This window comes from Dendropsophus ebraccatus, chromosome 8, assembly GCF_027789765.1.
Source record: "Dendropsophus ebraccatus isolate aDenEbr1 chromosome 8, aDenEbr1.pat, whole genome shotgun sequence".
In the NCBI taxonomy this organism is placed as follows: domain Eukaryota; kingdom Metazoa; phylum Chordata; class Amphibia; order Anura; family Hylidae; genus Dendropsophus; species Dendropsophus ebraccatus.
In genome coordinates, this window is record NC_091461.1 from 21,902,843 (window position 1) to 21,921,272 (window position 18,430).

Below are 18,430 nucleotides of genomic sequence, written 5' to 3' on the forward strand. Positions count from 1 at the left end.
GTTACCATGGCGCCCCATATTTTTGCATAGGACCTGTATACAGAAAACAGAAAGTTGTGTTTTTATGTCTGTTTGCAAATTTGCACATTTTTTTTTTTTAATGAATTGAAACTACAAAATATCTGTGAAACTGCACTGTCCCTTTAATTCAAAAATCTCATAATGTAATTTTTTAATTTTTTTTTTTACACGGACCAGCTGGTTACTTTGTTCTGATCTTTTATTATCCCTTCGTGGTCAGGGTTTAACCTAATTATCATTCTTTTTATTGTCTGATCCATAATTATCATTCCATAACACTAAAGTTTTTCATTAGCCAGCAAGCTTTCCGTCTGCCATTATCTCAAGTGTTAGTGTAATTGTACCACGTTAGGCGAGTCTTTTATTGGTCAAGAACCGGCATTCGGAATCTGAGTTGGGGGATAAGGATCTGAGCTTAGGAGGGGACAGGAGAGCTATTGTGTGAGACCCTGTACTTTTATTCTTCTTTTGTTCTTGTGTGACTTAGACTTTCTGCAGCCCGCGAAAGACCGTCCAGAAACGTCTGCGGTTCTCGCAAGGAGACTGGTGATTAGTGCCTTGGGAGTGCGAAGTACCCAGAGCCGAGCCGAAAGGGAGGCAGAGCGCAAGAAACTCCAGGAAGCCAGAGGTGAGAGGAAGCAATTAGATGGCGCACAGTCTTCTGTTCCTTAAGATTTTGTTGTTAACAGCTGCAGACGCTGTCATAGTGTATTAAGTGGCACAATCTTCTCTCTGCATATGTGCAAGTACTTATCTCTCCTCCCACTCCGGCTGGGGATGAGCAGAGTCTTACATGTGGGATCGTGACACTTTCGACATTCCACAATCAGGCTCGGAGTGACATTAAAACAATGGGGTTTATTTCAAGAGACCTCTATTAAGAGTGTGAAGCCAATACGTCATCGCACAAAGCCGCATAGCGAAGTTCTCTGCAGTGCATACTTTTGTGTTAGTATTCTCAGAATATTCTAGACATTACGAGCTTAACTTTGTCCCTAATTGAGGTAAAGAGCCATTCTTGTGGGGTTAGGTTGGGTCACCTGCTTATGAAAGATCTCTGGTCCCCAAAAACTTTCTGGGACCTGTCATTACTGTACTTAGTTCCATTAGAAAAGTAAGTCTCTGCAACATAATTATATAATTTAAATTGTACTTGTCATTCTAAAAAAAACTTTTGACACTTGTCAAAAAACTTGAGACACATGTCAAAAGTTTTGATAGGTCCGAGCCTGAGTGTTCAGACCTGTACCAATCGGGAAATAAAGCAGGGAGAAGACTGCAGTTGCAACGCGTTTAAAGGGATACTCCGGCGAAAATCTTTTTCCCAGTAATTGAAACACATTATATAATGTGTTATATTACTTTGTAATATGCGTCAATCACCTATCTGCCCCCCTTCCCTATGTTTTTCCCCCCCAACCCCCCCACCAGGAAGTGAAGAAACTCCTTCTTACCTAATCACTGTTGACCCCAGGCTGTTCTTTGGCAGCCATTTTGTGACAATGACATCATCAAGAGGAAGGCGGGTCGAAGCCCTGTTTGGCCAGCCTCCCTTTGTCAGGTTGCTCAGCTCTGATTGGCTGAGCAAGCTGTAAGCCATCTAACAGTTTTACAGAGTCAGTTAGGCATCACAGGAGACAAAGTGCATCATGGGAAAGCCCAAACCAGGAAATTAATTAAAAATAAAGACACCAACTGGAGCTTCAGTTCAGTTTTTTTTTTTTTTTTTTTTTAAATCAGCGCTGGAGTTGTCCTTTTAAAAATAAAGAGTCGGGCTCCATTATAAGTCTGACTCTGAACACGGACTGATCAAAACTTTTTACAGTTTTTTTTTTGTTTTTGTTTTTTTTACAACAAGTACACAATTAAAACCAAAGAACACCATTCAAAAAACCATTCAAGAAGTTCAGTGTTTCTCCAAAAATAAGACCTACCCCAAAGAAAGACCTAGCTTTGTTTTGTAGGCTTTATACCTACTCCAAAAATAAGCCCTTGTTAAAGTCAGATGAATAGATCCCTGACATTAAGTATCAGCCAATCGGTGCCAGAGTTGTTATGCTCCTCACGTGCAACAGGGAAGGCAGGAGTGGTAAGAAGATGCACAGAAGTGGCATTGAATATGGGGAGGGGGGGGTTATAAAGTATAAGGACTACCTGCAGAGGAGAAATGTATACAGTATTGGGGAACAACTACGGAGGGGGGTGAGGTATACAGTATGGAGGCTGCTTGCAGAGGGGGGAGGTATACAGTATGGAGGCTGCTTTAAGAGGGGGGAGGTATACAGTATGGAGGCCTAACTACAGGGGAACTTACACTGTAGCTAGGCTGATTATAGTGTAGGGGCATACTGTGTTTTTTTTTTTTTTAATAAGACCCACCCCAAAAATAAGTCCTAGCCTTTTTTTCTGCGCAAAAATAAGACCCGCTATTTTATATGGTGTAACTCCTGTCCTCCTGTATACAGCGTCTATTTATCTGTCCTTCATGTTGCCTCTATACCCCTGTCCTTTTGTATTCTTCTGTCCTTCTGTATACTGCCTCTATACCCCTGTCCTGTATACAGCCTCTGTTCTTCTGTCCACCTCTACATGGGATCTGTTCGTCTGTCTGTTTATTGCGTCTCAAAGTTGTATGTAGTCTATAGATGTATAATGTGTGCGCTGTATGCCTTTGGTTATGTAGTCCACAAGCCTTGGTGTAGAGTATCTCCTAGCTCTGAAGGACCCAGCATATTCTTTAAATGGACCACCAATTGACTTCCGGACGTTTTTTAACTTTTATATGGCATCTGTAATTTTTAATTGCCTCTGGGCTAGTGGGTGTACACTGATATGTGTTGTATACACTGCACACACACACAAGAGGGGATCCTATTCCCCATTTTCTTTACAGCACATCCTCAGAAGCAGCAGCAGCATGGAGTACATTGCAGAGCAGTATAAACTGTGCATGAACCACGTGCTTGAGATAGACGCTGCTGTTGCTTCTAGTGTTCTATGTTCGATTTTTGCCTCTTTCTCTTCCACTGGTCCCTCCTTCCCCTTTTCATAGACAACTGTACGCTACGACTGTAACCTGATCTCTCAGTCAGACATCTGATAATCCACCTTTCTCTCTGGAGATTGTTACCAATGTACTGTGAGTGATCAGAAGAAGCGAGGGGGGAGAGAGAGGAGTCTGATAAGTAGAGAAACCCCTTCTGTATAGTGACCTAGTCATGTGAGTTTCTATCACCACCTGTACGGTTGATTTATTGGGGGGGGGGGAATCAAACCCATGTTTATTCTTTAAGCCTTTTTCTTCTGAGAATTTCAGTCCTGATAGTACAGCTAGTTCTGCCGGATAGCAGCGCACCTATAGCATACAGATAATGCCTCTGCTCCTCAGAATATGTGTACGCCATCCGCTGTTTTGATGGCGGCGTTCTTTCAAGTCTTAGTCACTGAACGCTTTGTGCTTTTGGCCTTATTTTGCCTCGCTGCTGTTATGAACTTGTCATTCTGACTGTCACATGTGCTGAAAAGCTGTGAAACCTTGACAGTTTGGGCTTTCTGAGGAATAAAAGAGGGAAATAAACATTGCGCTAAAGTGTGTTTATCTTGGAGGAAATATGTTTTGTCGATTTATTTTCTTTTTTACCTGTGGAAAACACCTCAATTTTCATAAATGCTTTGTAGCGGCTTATTGCCTGACAACACCGAGCTCTTAATTTGTTATTCGTTTCGGCAATTTATTCTCCCAGGTAGCAGCGCACTGTAGAGCTGCATTGGCTTGGTACTGTTGCAAACCTTGTAGTTCAGTACCGTGGCAGATCTTACGATTAGCGCCTGCAGATCTGTATATAAAATGGTAACTTGTCCTTACTATTGCATTACTTACTCCAGTGCTAGCGCATGTGAAACAACAACCTAAAAAAAAAGGCGAGTGGATTCGGTTGCCAGTTTACTGGCTGAGAGGCAGCTTTCTGCAGCAACCTTCCCCCTTAATTTCTCTGTCAGCAGTGGAAAGGACTAGTGTTGAGTGAGCACTAAAATGCTTGAGTCAACTATTTTTCAATGCTCGAAATAAATGGGAGACTCGAGGTGCCCCCTGCTCAGCACAGTGGAGGTTGCTTAGTTAGCCTATTGCATTTTTTCATTCTAATTTTCTTTATACTGTGCCCCTTGAAGGGATGTTTAAACGAAATAAACAAAAATTAGAACAAAAAAAATGTAATAGGGTTCTGCAAAACACATTAGCACTCCAGCAGAATGAAGGTAATTGCAGGCATACCGCCGGAGTTCTAATGTGTCTTGCAGAAACCTATTGCATTTTTTTTTTTTTTTTCAAGGTTTTTTTTTTTTAATATATTTTATTTAATTGTCCCTTTTAAGGGAGGAAATGTACAAAAATTGTAACAAAAAAAATGCAATTGTTAGTTATTAAGACTAAATTCACACAGGACGCATACCTCCCTTGTCACTTTCAATCAGCAACTGGGGCGGGACATTTCTGCCGGAGGAGACGGGTACGTGACATACCCATTTTCTAGCTGAAGATGATAGCCGGCTGATGTGAACCGGCTTGGGGAGGGTGTGCCTAAAAGCAGACTGACTTGGCTGAAGTCTTACTGTGCTTACAGCAAGAAAAGGCATATTTAAATGGGCACTAGCCTTGGATCAATAGCTAATCCTGAAAAGCTTGTTGCGAGTCCCCTTTTTCTCCATAAAACACATTCACAACCAGCAGGATGGCGGCCATTATAGAGCAGTACGGTGCAGTGTAAGCTGTGAATCCAGCACTGGGGAGACATGTTATACTTAGAGAAATTTAAGCTTCCAGAAGCTCCTGTGTATTCCCCAGCCTTTGTCTCACACTGTTCTCCCCTCCTGTTTTCTGCATAGATTTCTATTGATAGCATGTCACTTGATCCCTCAGTGAGCTGTTAGGCCTCCTAATCTCTCCAGAAGGACTTTCAGGTTTTCAGTATGAACAATGAGTTAAAGACCAAAAGGAAGCTAGGAAGTAGGCTTGCATGGACAGAAAACTGCATTTTTCTCTACTAAGATATATTGCAAAGTTTCTTATATTAGCTTATACTAATGATTTATGCAAATATACTGACCATTCAAGCTTAATATAGCCAAGAGCAGACTTTTCTTATGACTGGGATCAGTTCCGTTTCTCCCCGTGGCAGTCAGGGGCTGATTACGAGAAAATGCATTTGCTTTAGTTCGATAAAAATGCCTCCGACTGGATCGTCTTAAGAACAGACAAAAGATGTTCCTTGTGGCAATTATTTAATCACATGTAGTGAAGTGTAACCGAGAAATTACAGAACTGTTAATTATTCACACATACAGTGAGCAAAATTGCATATTAGACTAAATGAAATATCCATGGAGAATATGCACATGAAGTAAGTGGAATAACAGCGTAGCGGTATGAGCCCTTATGTATGGTCAAGGGGTCAATATCCTCCCTGCTGTACTGCTATAGTGATATTACCGCTCTGCGGTAGAAAGAAGTACTAAGCAGGGGCTGGTGGACAAAACTGTTAATGTAGCCTCCTTTCTAGATGGGTATTCTGTGGTTTGGGTAAAAAAATATGGTGCTGGAGTTGGCTAAAAATTAAAAATAAAACAATACTTACCTACCGCTGATCTCCCAAAGTTTCCCCACAGCTATTCTTATAGTCCCCTGATTTAAAAATTTTCTGCGTCTGAGATGAGAAGCTCATTGCATTGAAAACTGTTTGCATTGAGCAAACAGAAATGTTGCTATTTTTTGCACATGGGAGAAAAAAAACTACTGGGTTGATTTGGAAGACTTGTGAATGCTGCCGGTTTTTGAGCGCCCTATCGAGGTGGTGCTGAGCAAGGGACCACTATTTTGCATCTCTCTCTCTTTCTTTCTCTCTCTTTCTCTTTTTCTTTCTCTCTCTCTCTTTCTCTCTTTTTCTTTCTTTCTCTTTCTTTCTTTTTCTTTCTCTTTCTTTCTTTCTTTTTCTTTCTCTTTCTCTTTCTTTCTTTCTTTCTTTTTCTTTCTCTTTCTTTCTTTCTTTCTTTCTTTCTTTCTTTCTCTTTCTCTTTCTCTTTCTTTCTTTTTCTTTCTTTTTCTTTCTCTTTCTTTCTCTTTCTTTCTCTTTCTCTTTCTCTTTCTCTTTCTTTCTCTTTCTCTTTCTCTTTCTTTCTTTTTCTTTCTCTTTCTCTCTTTCTTTCTCTTTCTTTCTTTTTCTTTCTTTCTCTTTCTTTCTCTTTCTTTCTCTTTCTTTCTTTCTCTTTCTTTCTTTTTCTTTCTTTTTCTTTCTCTTTCTTTCTTTTTCTTTCTCTTTCTTTCTCTTTCTTTCTCTTTCTTTCTTTCTTTCTCTTTCTTTCTCTCTCTTTCTTTCTCTTTCTTTTTCTTTCTCTTTCTTTCTTTTTCTTTCTCTTTCTTTCTTTTTCTTTCTTTCTCTTTCTTTCTCTTTCTTTCTCTTTCTTTCTCTCTCTTTCTTTCTCTTTCTCTTTCTTTCTTTTTCTTTCTCTTTCTTTCTTTCTTTCTCTTTCTTTCTTTTTCTTTCTTTCTCTTTCTTTCTCTTTCTTTCTCTTTCTTTCTCTTTCTTTCTTTCTCTTTCTTTCTCTTTCTTTCTTTTTCTTTCTTTTTCTTTCTTTTTCTTTCTTTTTCTTTCTTTTTCTTTCTTTCTCTTTCTTTCTCTTTCTTTCTCTTTCTTTCTCTTTCTTTCTCTTTCTTTCTCTTTCTTTCTCTTTCTTTCTCTTTCTTTCTCTTTCTTTCTCTTTCTTTCTCTTTCTTTCTCTTTCTTTCTCTTTCTTTCTCTTTCTTTCTCTTTCTTTCTCTTTCTTTCTCTTTCTTTCTCTTTCTTTCTCTTTCTTTCTCTTTCTTTCTCTTTCTTTCTCTTTCTTTCTCTTTCTTTCTCTTTCTTTCTCTTTCTTTCTCTTTCTTTCTCTTTCTTTTTCTTTCTTTCTTTCTTTCTTTCTTTCTCTCTTTCTGAAGACAATACTCTTTTAGTGAATATGGATGTGAGATGGGGATCCCTTTCTTAGCATCTCCTCTGGGAGCCAAGGCAGAGTATAGTCAAGTAAAAGCAAGCTGTGGCCCTGGCCTGTCCGTGTTCTACATGGTTGGCCACCCATCTGACTACATTACTCTACAAAAAAAACTTTCCTTAGCAATAATCGTTTATTGCAGGAGGGTGCTGCCTGTGTTCACATGTTGCAGTAACATTGCAGTGTTTTGGACAGTTCTCAGAAATTGCTTGAGAACCGCAGTATTTTTTTCCAATAATTTTAGAAACTATTGGGTCCCGCCTCGGCCACTGACTGACTGAGTCGGCCTGACACGTCACGTCCCAGGTCCCTACTCAGACCAGGCAGGGACAGGGGAGTGGAGCATTGGTAAGTGGCCAACAGGGCTGGAGCTGGGGAGGTAAGAGCATGTTATTTCTTTCATCCTCACCGTCCCAGGCAGTTCTACAAAAAATAGGTAATCAAAAATGAGACGGTGAAAGTCAGATCACCTCCAAGAACTTGGTGGATCTCATTCAGCAATAAAAAGGAGATAGGTGGTGGTCCCAGCACTCAAAAAAAAAAATTCAAAAACTTTTGTTGCATATCTAAATAGATAAAAATGTAGCTCATGTAGAGGCTGCCAGAAAAAACAACGCGTTTAACGTGCATGCACGCTTAATCATAGTCCACTACTTATCTCATTTCTACTACAAAAAATAGGTCTACCCGGAATTGTCCTTTTTAAGGGAACGTGTCATCAGTTTCATGTTGCCTAAACCATGGACAACATGAAACCGAGACAGACTCCCTTATTACAACCATCTATGATTGGCTTTAAAACACTGCAGCTCTGTCTGTCCAGGCATGGTGGGATTTGTAGCTTTACAACAGCGGGAGGGCCAAAGGTCCTCTATCCCAGTTCTGGAACTTACCCCTCTTCATGTGATACAATATATATGTATACCAGTATATTTAGTAGGTTATAGAGGAGTAATTGCTCTTCAAGCGACAACTATGTGACTCTACTGGTTGTAGCTATAGTGAATGGGTGGGGAGCCTCCATTACAGTGCTTGCTGCATACAGAAAAGTGCAGAATAGAAGGTTTATAAGAGAAAGTTATATCTTTTATTTTAAAACAAAAGTTTAGGACCCTTTAAGACAAGGAAAAAAAAGTTAGCAAAACCAAAGCCTAGAAAGAGAGGAGCGGTGACTATGATGGATTTTATATCATATATAATAGTTTTTTTTTTTTTTATTTAACAGAAAGAAGGCATCTCGAAGCAAAACAGCGGGAAGATGCCTGGGAAGGAAGGTGAAGCTGTGTCTGAGCCCAGCAGGGGGAACGACACGTCTCTGGAACATGGAGAAGCAGCGAGGACATTGGCTTGAGATGACACGCACCGGTGACCTGTTTTTTAAGTTCCTCCGCACAGCCGGTGGGGAATAAAGAGTTTGTCTTACAGAAGAGACCCTTTCAATTGTGTCACACACTTAATAGTAGGGGAAAGATGAATCCACATAAATCATCCTGGATATGAAATGTGTTATAGTTTTGGAAAGGCATTTTTGCTCCAGTTTCGTGTGTGTGTGTGTGTGTGTGTGTGTTTTTTTTGTTTTTGTTTTTTTAATAATGTGATGGATGTTATTCCTGTCCTGTAAGTTATCAGAGGTTGGATCATAAGAGCATTTATCCCAATAACAATACTTCCTGTGCAGTTTACTGTTGTCATGGGCATGCTGGGCCTCATTGTATTCCACCAAAGTTTCTATTTCTAACTTTTCTACCTGTATGTAAGAAATGTGGAAATGTGCCTCTGGGTTATACGTCCAGGTGTTTGTGAGAACTGTGAACAGATCGGAAGTTTTAATATAGAGAGAGATGGCCTCTAAACTCAACATCTGATAACTCTGCACTGATAATATAAAAAAAATAATATATATATATATATATATATATATATATATATATATATATATATATATTCCAAATAGTGTTGAACGTCTTGCTGAACTGTCCAGATTCGGCAGCATTCTCTGAACTTGAACACTTGGCATTTGACTCCCAGCGGCTGGAGAAGTTGGATGCTGCCCTACGGAGCACTAAAAAAAAAATGCATGCCGAGTATTCGGGTTTGGAGAACGTTGCCGAACATGAATAGTTTGGCAATTCTGCACAACACTACTCCTAAAGCGTACCTGTTCAAAAAGAACGTGACGCAAAACATCAAAATCTTCTCATGCGGCTGTAGGCTTACTTTTGTTCAATAGTTATGTCTCTCTGTATGGATCGTCTCCTACTCCCTCTGTAGTTACCTTTTGCCCCACTGTATGAAAACATTTTATAACTGCAACTTCTATACAGACCTAGGTGTCTCTATGGTAACAGACTACAAACAACCCCTGTGTAGTCTGGTCTTGTAGTTATACCTTCTCTCCCCTGCTTCTTGCTTATTTGGATTAGAAAAGTTGGAAGGAAGAAAAAGGATGGTAGTATGAGTTTAAGATTAGTCTACACTCCCCGTTACCATGGCGATGTATACCTTTTGTGTGAATTCTGGGAAAATCCATTTAACATTGGCTTAATAAGGAAATATGGGGCAAGCTGCATAGGGGCTAAAATTACAAATACACGCCTTATAAAAACCCTAAGTGGTCCCATATTCACCAAAAGTCTTTGTTAATATCAGTGTAATGATGTACTAGTGACTGCTGCAGCCAGTGTGTACAGCAGTGATGAACAAACAGCTGATCATGAGTCTGTATGCATTGGAGTATTGTAGTGGTGCATATGGTAAGTAAAGGGGAAGTCTAGGTGAAAGACATCCAAACATGGAGAGCATAGAGATGAGCAAACTTGTCCAAAATTCACGGTTGCATGGTGGATGCAGTCCTTGGGCTTTTTCCACCTTCTTTAGGGAGCAGGATTCAAATGCTGATCGTTCAGCAATGTGCAATCCTGACCTTTCGTCAGGTTCGCTCAATCTCTCGGAGAGAACATTTCCAAAAAGGATTCCCCTTTCCCTTGAATTTTTGGTAATTTATGTTACAGAATGTAAGTGTGCCTACAGCCATAGAACTGGATGCTGTGTGAGCCGTTAGGATGACTATCTTTATGTTTTTCTGTAGAAATTTTTTTTTTGTTATAGTTTCACCCAAATGGGGGAGGTGTGGGTAAAGAAATTTGTCTGGAAACGCCAAATCTGACACTCTTGATCTGCAGCAAAGTAACATTGTCATAAAACGAGGTGATAATGGAGATCCGGTGATAAATGACGGACTTTCCACAGGGCTTCATTATCATAACAGCAGAGAATCGGTGAAGCGAGAACGCTTGTTCATTTAGCACAGCAAACAGCCCCCTGTATGTGGCATGTGCCTGACCTAGAGCCATCCACCGCACACACCTCCTGCGTTCCTGTGTATGTGGAATAGTCATTCTTTACCATGCTTTATGCGCACAACAGATCAAGGGAGATGCTCTTTACTGTTCAAAACCCCTAAAAAATGTCAGTAAATTAGGTTTCTCCAGCAAATGTTTTTCTAGACCTTTTTAAGATCCTGTTAATCCTGATGCTGCATTTCTTTTTTGTCATTGGGAAAAAAAGGCCCTTTATAAGATAGTAGGAAACCAGATCCATGAATAAATAATAGTTATAATAATAATGGAAAGTTGTATTGCTGCCTTTTAAGAGGTTTTCCTTTACAATCACTTTTTATTTTTTAATAATACAGTGCATTAAAAATGAGAATTAAAAAAAAAATTACACTGTTCATTTTAATTATTATTTTTTTACTTACTGCTCCAATTCAAATGTGTTTCCATGGTAGCAGACTACAAACAAACCATGTGTAGTCAAGTCTTATGCTGTCTTGCTTTTGGCCAAAACTTCATTCAGCCCATTTTCCTTTAGAAGAGAATGGCACATAAAATAAAAAAGCAGGCTATATAGGATGAAAAAAATTGAGTTAAAAAAAAAAAAAAATATATATATATATATATATATATATATATATATAATCTTTTTTTATTAGAGAATAGTCCACAATCGTCTACCATCCATTAATCTAATTAATTTGGAACCACCAAGCTACTGTTATTGTGTGTGAACAGTGTAGGAATATCCCATGGGTGTCAAGGTGTTTGTTTTTTTTTTTTTTTTTTTTTTTTTTGTCAATTAAGCCTCGAAAAATTGGTTCTATACTTCACGCCTAATGGCCACCATATTGGCGATCACTCAGCTTTTTATAAAGTGAAATAAATGAGGAAAGGCTGAATAGAATTCCAAAGAGGACGAATGAATGAGTTTAGGTGAAATTCTCTTAAATTGGTTTTGCGGCACAAACAGATGGATATGTGAGAGGCCCCGGGGGCTAGTCATTTTTCTTCTTCACTCCCTAATAATTCCTCATAACACCACAGCACTTAAAGGGTTTATGGTTTAATATAATGAAGGGGGGGGTGAAAAAAATCCCCTGAATTAATTTTAACCCATTCTCTATTAATCAAGCTCCTGGTGCTGAATGGTAGAGCTGCAGCGATCTGTGAGGGCCTCATTCACACATCAGGTTTCTAATTGGTATTTCGCAGCAAATTCCCATATCAATCTGCTTAGCCATTGAATGCAAATATTTAAAGGTAGCAGGGGCAAAGTCCTCCAGACCAGGGGTGTCAAACCTGTGGCCCTCCAGCTGTTGCAGAACTGCAATTCCCATCATGCCTGGACAGCTAAAGCTTTGTATTCTTCTGGATGTCCAAAGAAAGAAAAAAACCCTCCATACCTGAAAATCTTTGTTTTTTTACCATAAAGGATAATCTTAAACAACTGATACTGCACAAATTATTATGTTATGAACATTTCTCAAATGTACAAATTTTAGAATTTGTTTTCTGTATTTTTATAAAATTTTATTTGCTGTTGTAATAAAGATATTTTTTATGAATTTTTGTGGTGATTAAAAAAAAAAGTTTCTATAAATAATCCTTGTATTAATTTAAGATTAAAGAGCTGTGATGAAATGTGACGTTGAAATACTTATTAGTGTTTTTCCACTGCTCTGTAATCAAATTTTTGCACTTCTGTTCCCACAGAAATCTTGCCTAAATTCAGCCAAACCTGTTGACTGTCTAAAGTGTAGGGTGGTCTTTAGGGTCCTATTACACAGCAGGGTCCTATTACACAGCCCGCTCATAAGGTGTAAACAAGTGCCGATCTTCTAGATTGGTGCTTGTTTCCTGAGCAATTACAGGGGCTGACTATTGGGCAGCAAAGGCTGCGTTAGCGATGTGTAAAATAATTACTGTATTTTCCGGCGTATAAGGGGACCCCTGACTTTTAAGACGATTTTCAGGGGTTCGTCTTGTACACTGGAATATGTTAACCTCTGTTTGACCACATCAGGGTTTACCAGCTGGAGCCCGGCTGCAGTCAGACTGGGGTTAACTGAAGCGGGAGGCAGGACCCCCCCCCCCCCGCCCGACTCCAGGGCCCCCATTGGGAAAAAAAGCCCAATCAACTTACCTGCCACCCGTTCCTGGCAGCCGCACTTCTCCGGTCATGTTTCCAGAGACACTGCCTACACTGGAGGTCCCCAAAGCTCTCCTGGGCAGCCGAGCATCTCATCGGAGAAGTTCGGAAATGCTTGGCTGCCGGGAGAGCTTCAGGAGAATGGCAGAGGCAACGGAAGTCCCTGAAGCTCTTCCAGCAGCCTAGCGTCTCTGAGCTTCTCCGATAAGACGCATAGCTGCCCGGGTGAGCATTGGGGACCTCCATCGCAGGCAATGTCTTTGCATCATGCTGCCTGCGCTAGGAACATGACGGGAGACGTGCGGCTATCGGGAACGGGTGAGGTGAGTTTAATTTTTTTTTCTGTTAGCGGTCACCGCATACGGTGGGGATGCTGCCGTTTTTGAGCTCCCTACCATATGTGGTGACCACTTCTGACGTATAAGACGACCCTTGACTTCTGGGCAGATTTTTCGGGGTTAAAAAGCCGGAAAATATGCAAAATATTTACTTACCACGTTCCCCGGTGTCGTTGGGCCTTCCTTGGTCTCTGAAGCTGCCGCTCTGTCTTATTCTTATGTTCCTGTCTCTGCACACTGCCAGGCCGCTCAGCGAATCACTGGCAGCGGTCCTGTCTCAGCCAGTGATTGGCTGAGCAGCCTGTCAGTGTGCAGCAACGGGAACAGAAGCCAGAGCTGCAGCTCCAGAGACCAGGGAAGGCCCAACGACACCGGGGAACGTGGTAAGGTAAGTAAATACTTTTATTATTTTATACTACGATCATCGGACGTGCGTCACTATTACATGTAGCAATGTACGCCTGATGATTTTAAGTCTGGACCTAAAGAGTCCAATCAGCCAATGATTGCTTCATTGGCTTATCATTGTCTCTATTAAACGGAGCGATAATCGGCCTGATTCATCCGATTATTGCTCTGTTTAATAGGGCCTTTATTCTTTCTGTTGACAGATGATCTTGGTCAAGGGTACGCTTGGTTTTTTACCTCCCCATTAGAGATGAGCATGCTCTCGTCTGTCCGAACCCTTGCGTGTGGTATTTGATTAGGGGTGAAATAGTTAGATGCAACCCTAGGGAGTCATGCAAAACATGGATATGGCCTATGGCTCTGTCCACGGTTTCTAGACAGCTTTAGGGTCCATTTACACAGAAAGATTATCTGCCAAAGATTTAAAGCCAAAACCAGGAATGGATTTGAAGAGAGGAGAAATCTCAGGCTTTCCTTTATGACTTGATCTCTGTTTTATAGTTTGTTTCTGGCTTTGGCTTCAAATCTTTGGCATATAATCTGTCAGATAATCTTTCTGTGAAAATGGACCCTAAGGCTTACATCTAACTTCTGCAGTCACCGCTAATCAAATGCTGCATGCTCTGGTTCAGACAGACTCAAGCATGCTTGAGTTGCTCTTATCTCTACTCCCAACTCTGTTCCAAAAGATATAAGCCTGATCAGTCAGGCTGTGGTTACATAGAGGAAGTGTGAGTGTTTAACATTCGGCATGGCTGATGTGTGTAGTGAGGTCAGGAGGACATTCATCCAACAGTTATTGAAATTTTATGGCGGGATCAGACACCAGCGTTTTTCTGCAGAACAATTCTGGAGGTCTTTCTTTTGCCGACAAGTAATTTCCGTACATATGATCCACTTTCGCTGGATGTCTTGCCTCAGTGACAGCATTCTTTAAATACTTTCAAAATTCTTGCATAGGAAGACCTCACGAGACTGGCAGCTTGCAGAGTCTTGGTCCAAGCTACAGTAGCACCGATAACTAGGCCTCAGTCCAAGTCATCCAGAACACCGGATTTTCCCATCTTTATGGAGTAACCCAAATTGATCACTTGATATATGCTACATCCAGAGTCGTACGTCTAATATGCATTCATACAGGTAAGCTTAGGTCAGGAGCAGGGAACTCTCATAAAGTGGCCCTTCAGTGCGTTTCACACAGTTTTGATGTCAGGATAAGGGCAAACAGGATTATAAGTAGTGTAGTCGTAGTCAGACACAGCCACGGCTAGGATAATACATATCAAAGAAAGGCAGGTGGCTAAAGCCATAATCCCATCTAGCATAGTCAAGGATGTAGTTGTCTGCTGAAGGACTTGTCATGGGATGTACGGGGGTGAGTCCAAAGGTGCACTGGTAGTCTATTAGGTATTAAAACATGTCTATGTATATGCATCCTGCTGTAAAGTTCATAAACACAGGTGCTGCATCAATAATGGGAGTGGTTGATATATATCAAGGGTGTCAAACTCAGGCTCTCAAACTGTTGGAAAACTACAATTCCCATCATGCCTGGACAGCCAAAGCTAAGCTTTGGCTGTCCAGGCATGATGGGAGTTGTAGTTTTCCAACAGTTGGAGAGCCTGAGTTTGACACCCTTGATATATATCCCTTAATTAAGAGCACCTGCAAACCACCTCAACAAGATTTATTGTGTTTTGTTCTGTTATTTGTTATGTCTTTACAGCATTGATTGTCACAGTGTGATCTGGTCATCGCTTTGCACGTCTACCCTTTGATGTCCCCCGAGTGTGCCGATAAGAGTAGCCGCACCCCCAGGTAACTTGCCGATCCCTGATCTATCGTCTCTTTTATGTTGTTTCCACATATAACCTCTTATCCGTCACAACCTGGTAGGACGCTGTGCGGAATTGCTTTCTTTCATAAGTTAATTCTGTCTCCCAAGGTATATCCAATATAATTAATGCATGTCAGTGAGCTTCATTTTCTGCTTAAAAGAAAGCGCTGCCTAAAGGGACCCGTTCATCAAAAATCAGCTTGTTTTTATATGAGCGATCATGCCACAAGTTAGGGAAACTTATATTTGTATTCTGGACGAGTAAGGTTATAGCCGAGAGAGGTTGCATACATTACGGCGTATACACTGGATATAAAACACTCCACACCCTGCAATACAACTGGGCAGGTTTGTATAGGGTACAACCTGGAAAAGTCAGATTGTTTTCTTATACCGCAGTATTCTACAAAACAAATCACTTTTAAGATACGGTATATGTTACTTTCCCGACCATGAAGGCGGCTGATGCACCCCTCGGTTCATTAGGCCTGAGTCACATGGTGCATTTTATCTTAACCAATCGGTCCACGTAGGTGGAGACTGGGACGGCTACATATCCAAACCCTGTATGTAGTTACGGAGAGGATTACTGATCTGTGAATAGGGCCTTTAGGCCTCATTGACCTGTCTAGTGTTTTTCAATGAGCGTTATTTTGTCTGCGCTGTGAAAAACACTGGACATCTGTTGATTGCATCAGTTTGGATGCGCTGGGTTGGGGATCAGGAGGCCCTGATGTCAGGGGGCGGAGTGGGGGGCTGACAAGTGCGGGCAGGATGGGATTGCGGTGAAGATTGGAGCGGGGAGGATGGGATCGCTGAGAGACTGGAGCGGGGAGGATGGGATCGCTGAGAGACTGGAGCGGGGAGGATGGGATCGCTGAGAGACTGGAGTGGGGAGGATGGGATCGCTGAGAGACTGGAGTGGGGAGGATGGGATCGCTGAGAGACTGGAGCGGGGAGGATGGGATAGCTGAGAGACTGATGCGGGGAGGATGGGATCGTTGAGAGACTGGAGCGGGGAGGATAGGATCCCTGAGAGACTACAGCGGGGAGGATGGGATCGCTGAGAGACTGGAGCGGGGAGGATGGGATCGCTGAGAGACTGGAGCGGGGAGGATGGGATCCCTGAGAGACTGGAGCGGGGAGGATGGGATCCCTGAGAGACTGGAGCGGGGAGGATAGGATCCCTGAGAGACTGGAGCGGGAAGGATGGGATCGCTAAAGGACTGGATCGGGGAGGATGGGATCGCTAAAGGACTGGATCGGGGAGGATGGGATCGCTGAGAGACTGGAGCGGGGAGGATGGGATCACGGTGAAGATTGGAGCGGGGAGGATGGGATCGCTGAGAGACTGGAGCGGGGAGGATGGGATCCCTGAGAGACTGGAGCGGGGAGGACGGGATCGCTGAGAGACTGGAGCGGGGAGGACGGGATCGCTGAGAGACTGGAGCGGGGAGGACGGGATCGCTGAGAGACTGGAGCGGGGAGGACGGGATCGCTGAGAGACTGGAGCGGGGAGGACGGGATCGCTGAGAGACTGGAGCGGGGAGGACGGGATCCCTGAGAGACTGGAGCGGGGAGGACGGGATCCCTGAGAGACTGGAGCGGGGAGGACGGGATCGCTGAGAGACTGGAGCGGGGAGGACGGGATCGCTGAGAGACTGGAGCGGGGAGGACGGGATCGCTGAGAGACTGGAGCGGGGAGGACGGGATCGCTGAGAGACTGGAGCGGGGAGGACGGGATCCCTGAGAGACTGGGGCGGGGAGGACGGGATCGCTGAGAAACTGGAGCTGGGAGGACGGGATCGCTGAGAGACTGGAGCGGGGAGGATGGGATCGCTGAGAGACTGAAGCGGGGAGGATAGGATCCCTGAGAGACTGGAGCGGGGAGGATGGGATCACGGCACGGATAGTATGAATACAGACTTAGGATTTATTGGGCCCTGTAATTGACAATTTTATGGGGACGTGTGAATGAGGCCTTGGGATACAATCCTTAGAGATGGGCATGACTCGAGCATTCTGTGGTCCGTCCAAACCAGAGTGTGCAGCATTTGTGGCTGAAGATGAGGAATAAAACTCTATTTTCAGGGATACCGAGACAACAGCAATGGATCAGCTTATATGGTAAGGAACGCTGCAGAATTCTTTATAACATCATTATTTCACCTCAGAACACTAAATCTTAGTGACTGGTGACTGAATCAAAAGCTCTGAATCAATAGCAGGTGTGATATAAAGCAAATTTGCAATATATATATATATTATTATTATTATTATATATATATTTTTTTTTAATCATGCTTTATAACTATAACTAAAGCTATACTTGTATCCAGGTCCAGTCTCCTGAAGGCAGCCTTGTACTAGTTGAAAATAAGAGAGACTAAACACAAGGAGGGGCATTTATGAATATTGCTTACTTGGGGTACGCCCTCCCTGGCGAACACCAGCGATATCCCCTGCTTTCCTGATGGGCGGGTGGGGAGGACGCACCTCATCAATGGAAAGGTTTTATTGTTCCTGACATGGACAGAGATGTCAGCAGAGAGCACGTCAGACTGAAAAGAATACAGCAGGACATACAGCAGCTGATAGGTACTGGAAGACTTGAGATTTTTAAATAGAAGTAAATTACAAATCTATATAACTTTCTGAAACCAGTTGATTTGAAAGAAACTTTTTTGCCAAAGTGTATCCCTTTAAGAACAACTTTCAATGAAGGAAGTTGGACAATGTAAATCATTTTACAGTGTCTAAATGTAAGGATAAGTGATAGGCTATTCAGTTATTCTGCAACCCCAGAAAGTGTACTCTGACTATATGGTCTATGTAGAACTTGTTGCATAACTGCATTAATCTATTGGATGTAAAACCAATAACGTGTTAGGAAATCCCTGTATGTGCCCTGTTTACGGTCCTTATCATTCTTGACTGAACCGTCCACAAGGTGGCGCTGCCGAAATCGCTCTCTGTTAGGAAACAAACCTTTTTAATTTTAATGTTTAATTCAGCAAAATAACTCTTCCAATTATGAGCGTAATAATTGTACTAAATATAACGTTACGTGGAGCGATGCTTTTAGGAGATGATTGATACTCTTTATAATGAAATAAGTTAAGCGTAAACTTTCTTCTCTCCGCGAGATCACTTTGTAACAGATGAATATGAAATTGACAGGGCAGAAAAATGATTCTCCGTTGTATTTAGTAATTGCTGTGCGCCCACCTGCCTGTACATCACATCATCCAGAACAGCAGAGCTCTGTGTAGATGGATGTAGTGACAAAAAAATCCACCTTTGCCTGTCATGCCCT

At 42.1% G+C, this 18,430-nt stretch overlaps 1 protein-coding gene across 3 annotated transcripts in view; it reads left to right on the forward strand.

Moving 5' to 3' along the window:
- Nucleotides 1-8,484, forward strand: part of R3HCC1L (R3H domain and coiled-coil containing 1 like) — a 34,012-nt gene extending 25,528 nt beyond the window's left edge. For all 3 annotated transcript variants that reach the window (XM_069978918.1, XM_069978919.1, XM_069978920.1), the window contains exons 7-8: nucleotides 509-649; nucleotides 8,270-8,484. In XM_069978918.1, coding sequence (XP_069835019.1) covers nucleotides 509-649; nucleotides 8,270-8,322 — 194 coding nt within the window. In that variant the 3' untranslated portion in view covers nucleotides 8,323-8,484. The remainder of the gene's footprint in view (nucleotides 1-508; nucleotides 650-8,269) is intronic.
- Nucleotides 8,485-18,430: the final 9,946 nt, after the last annotated feature.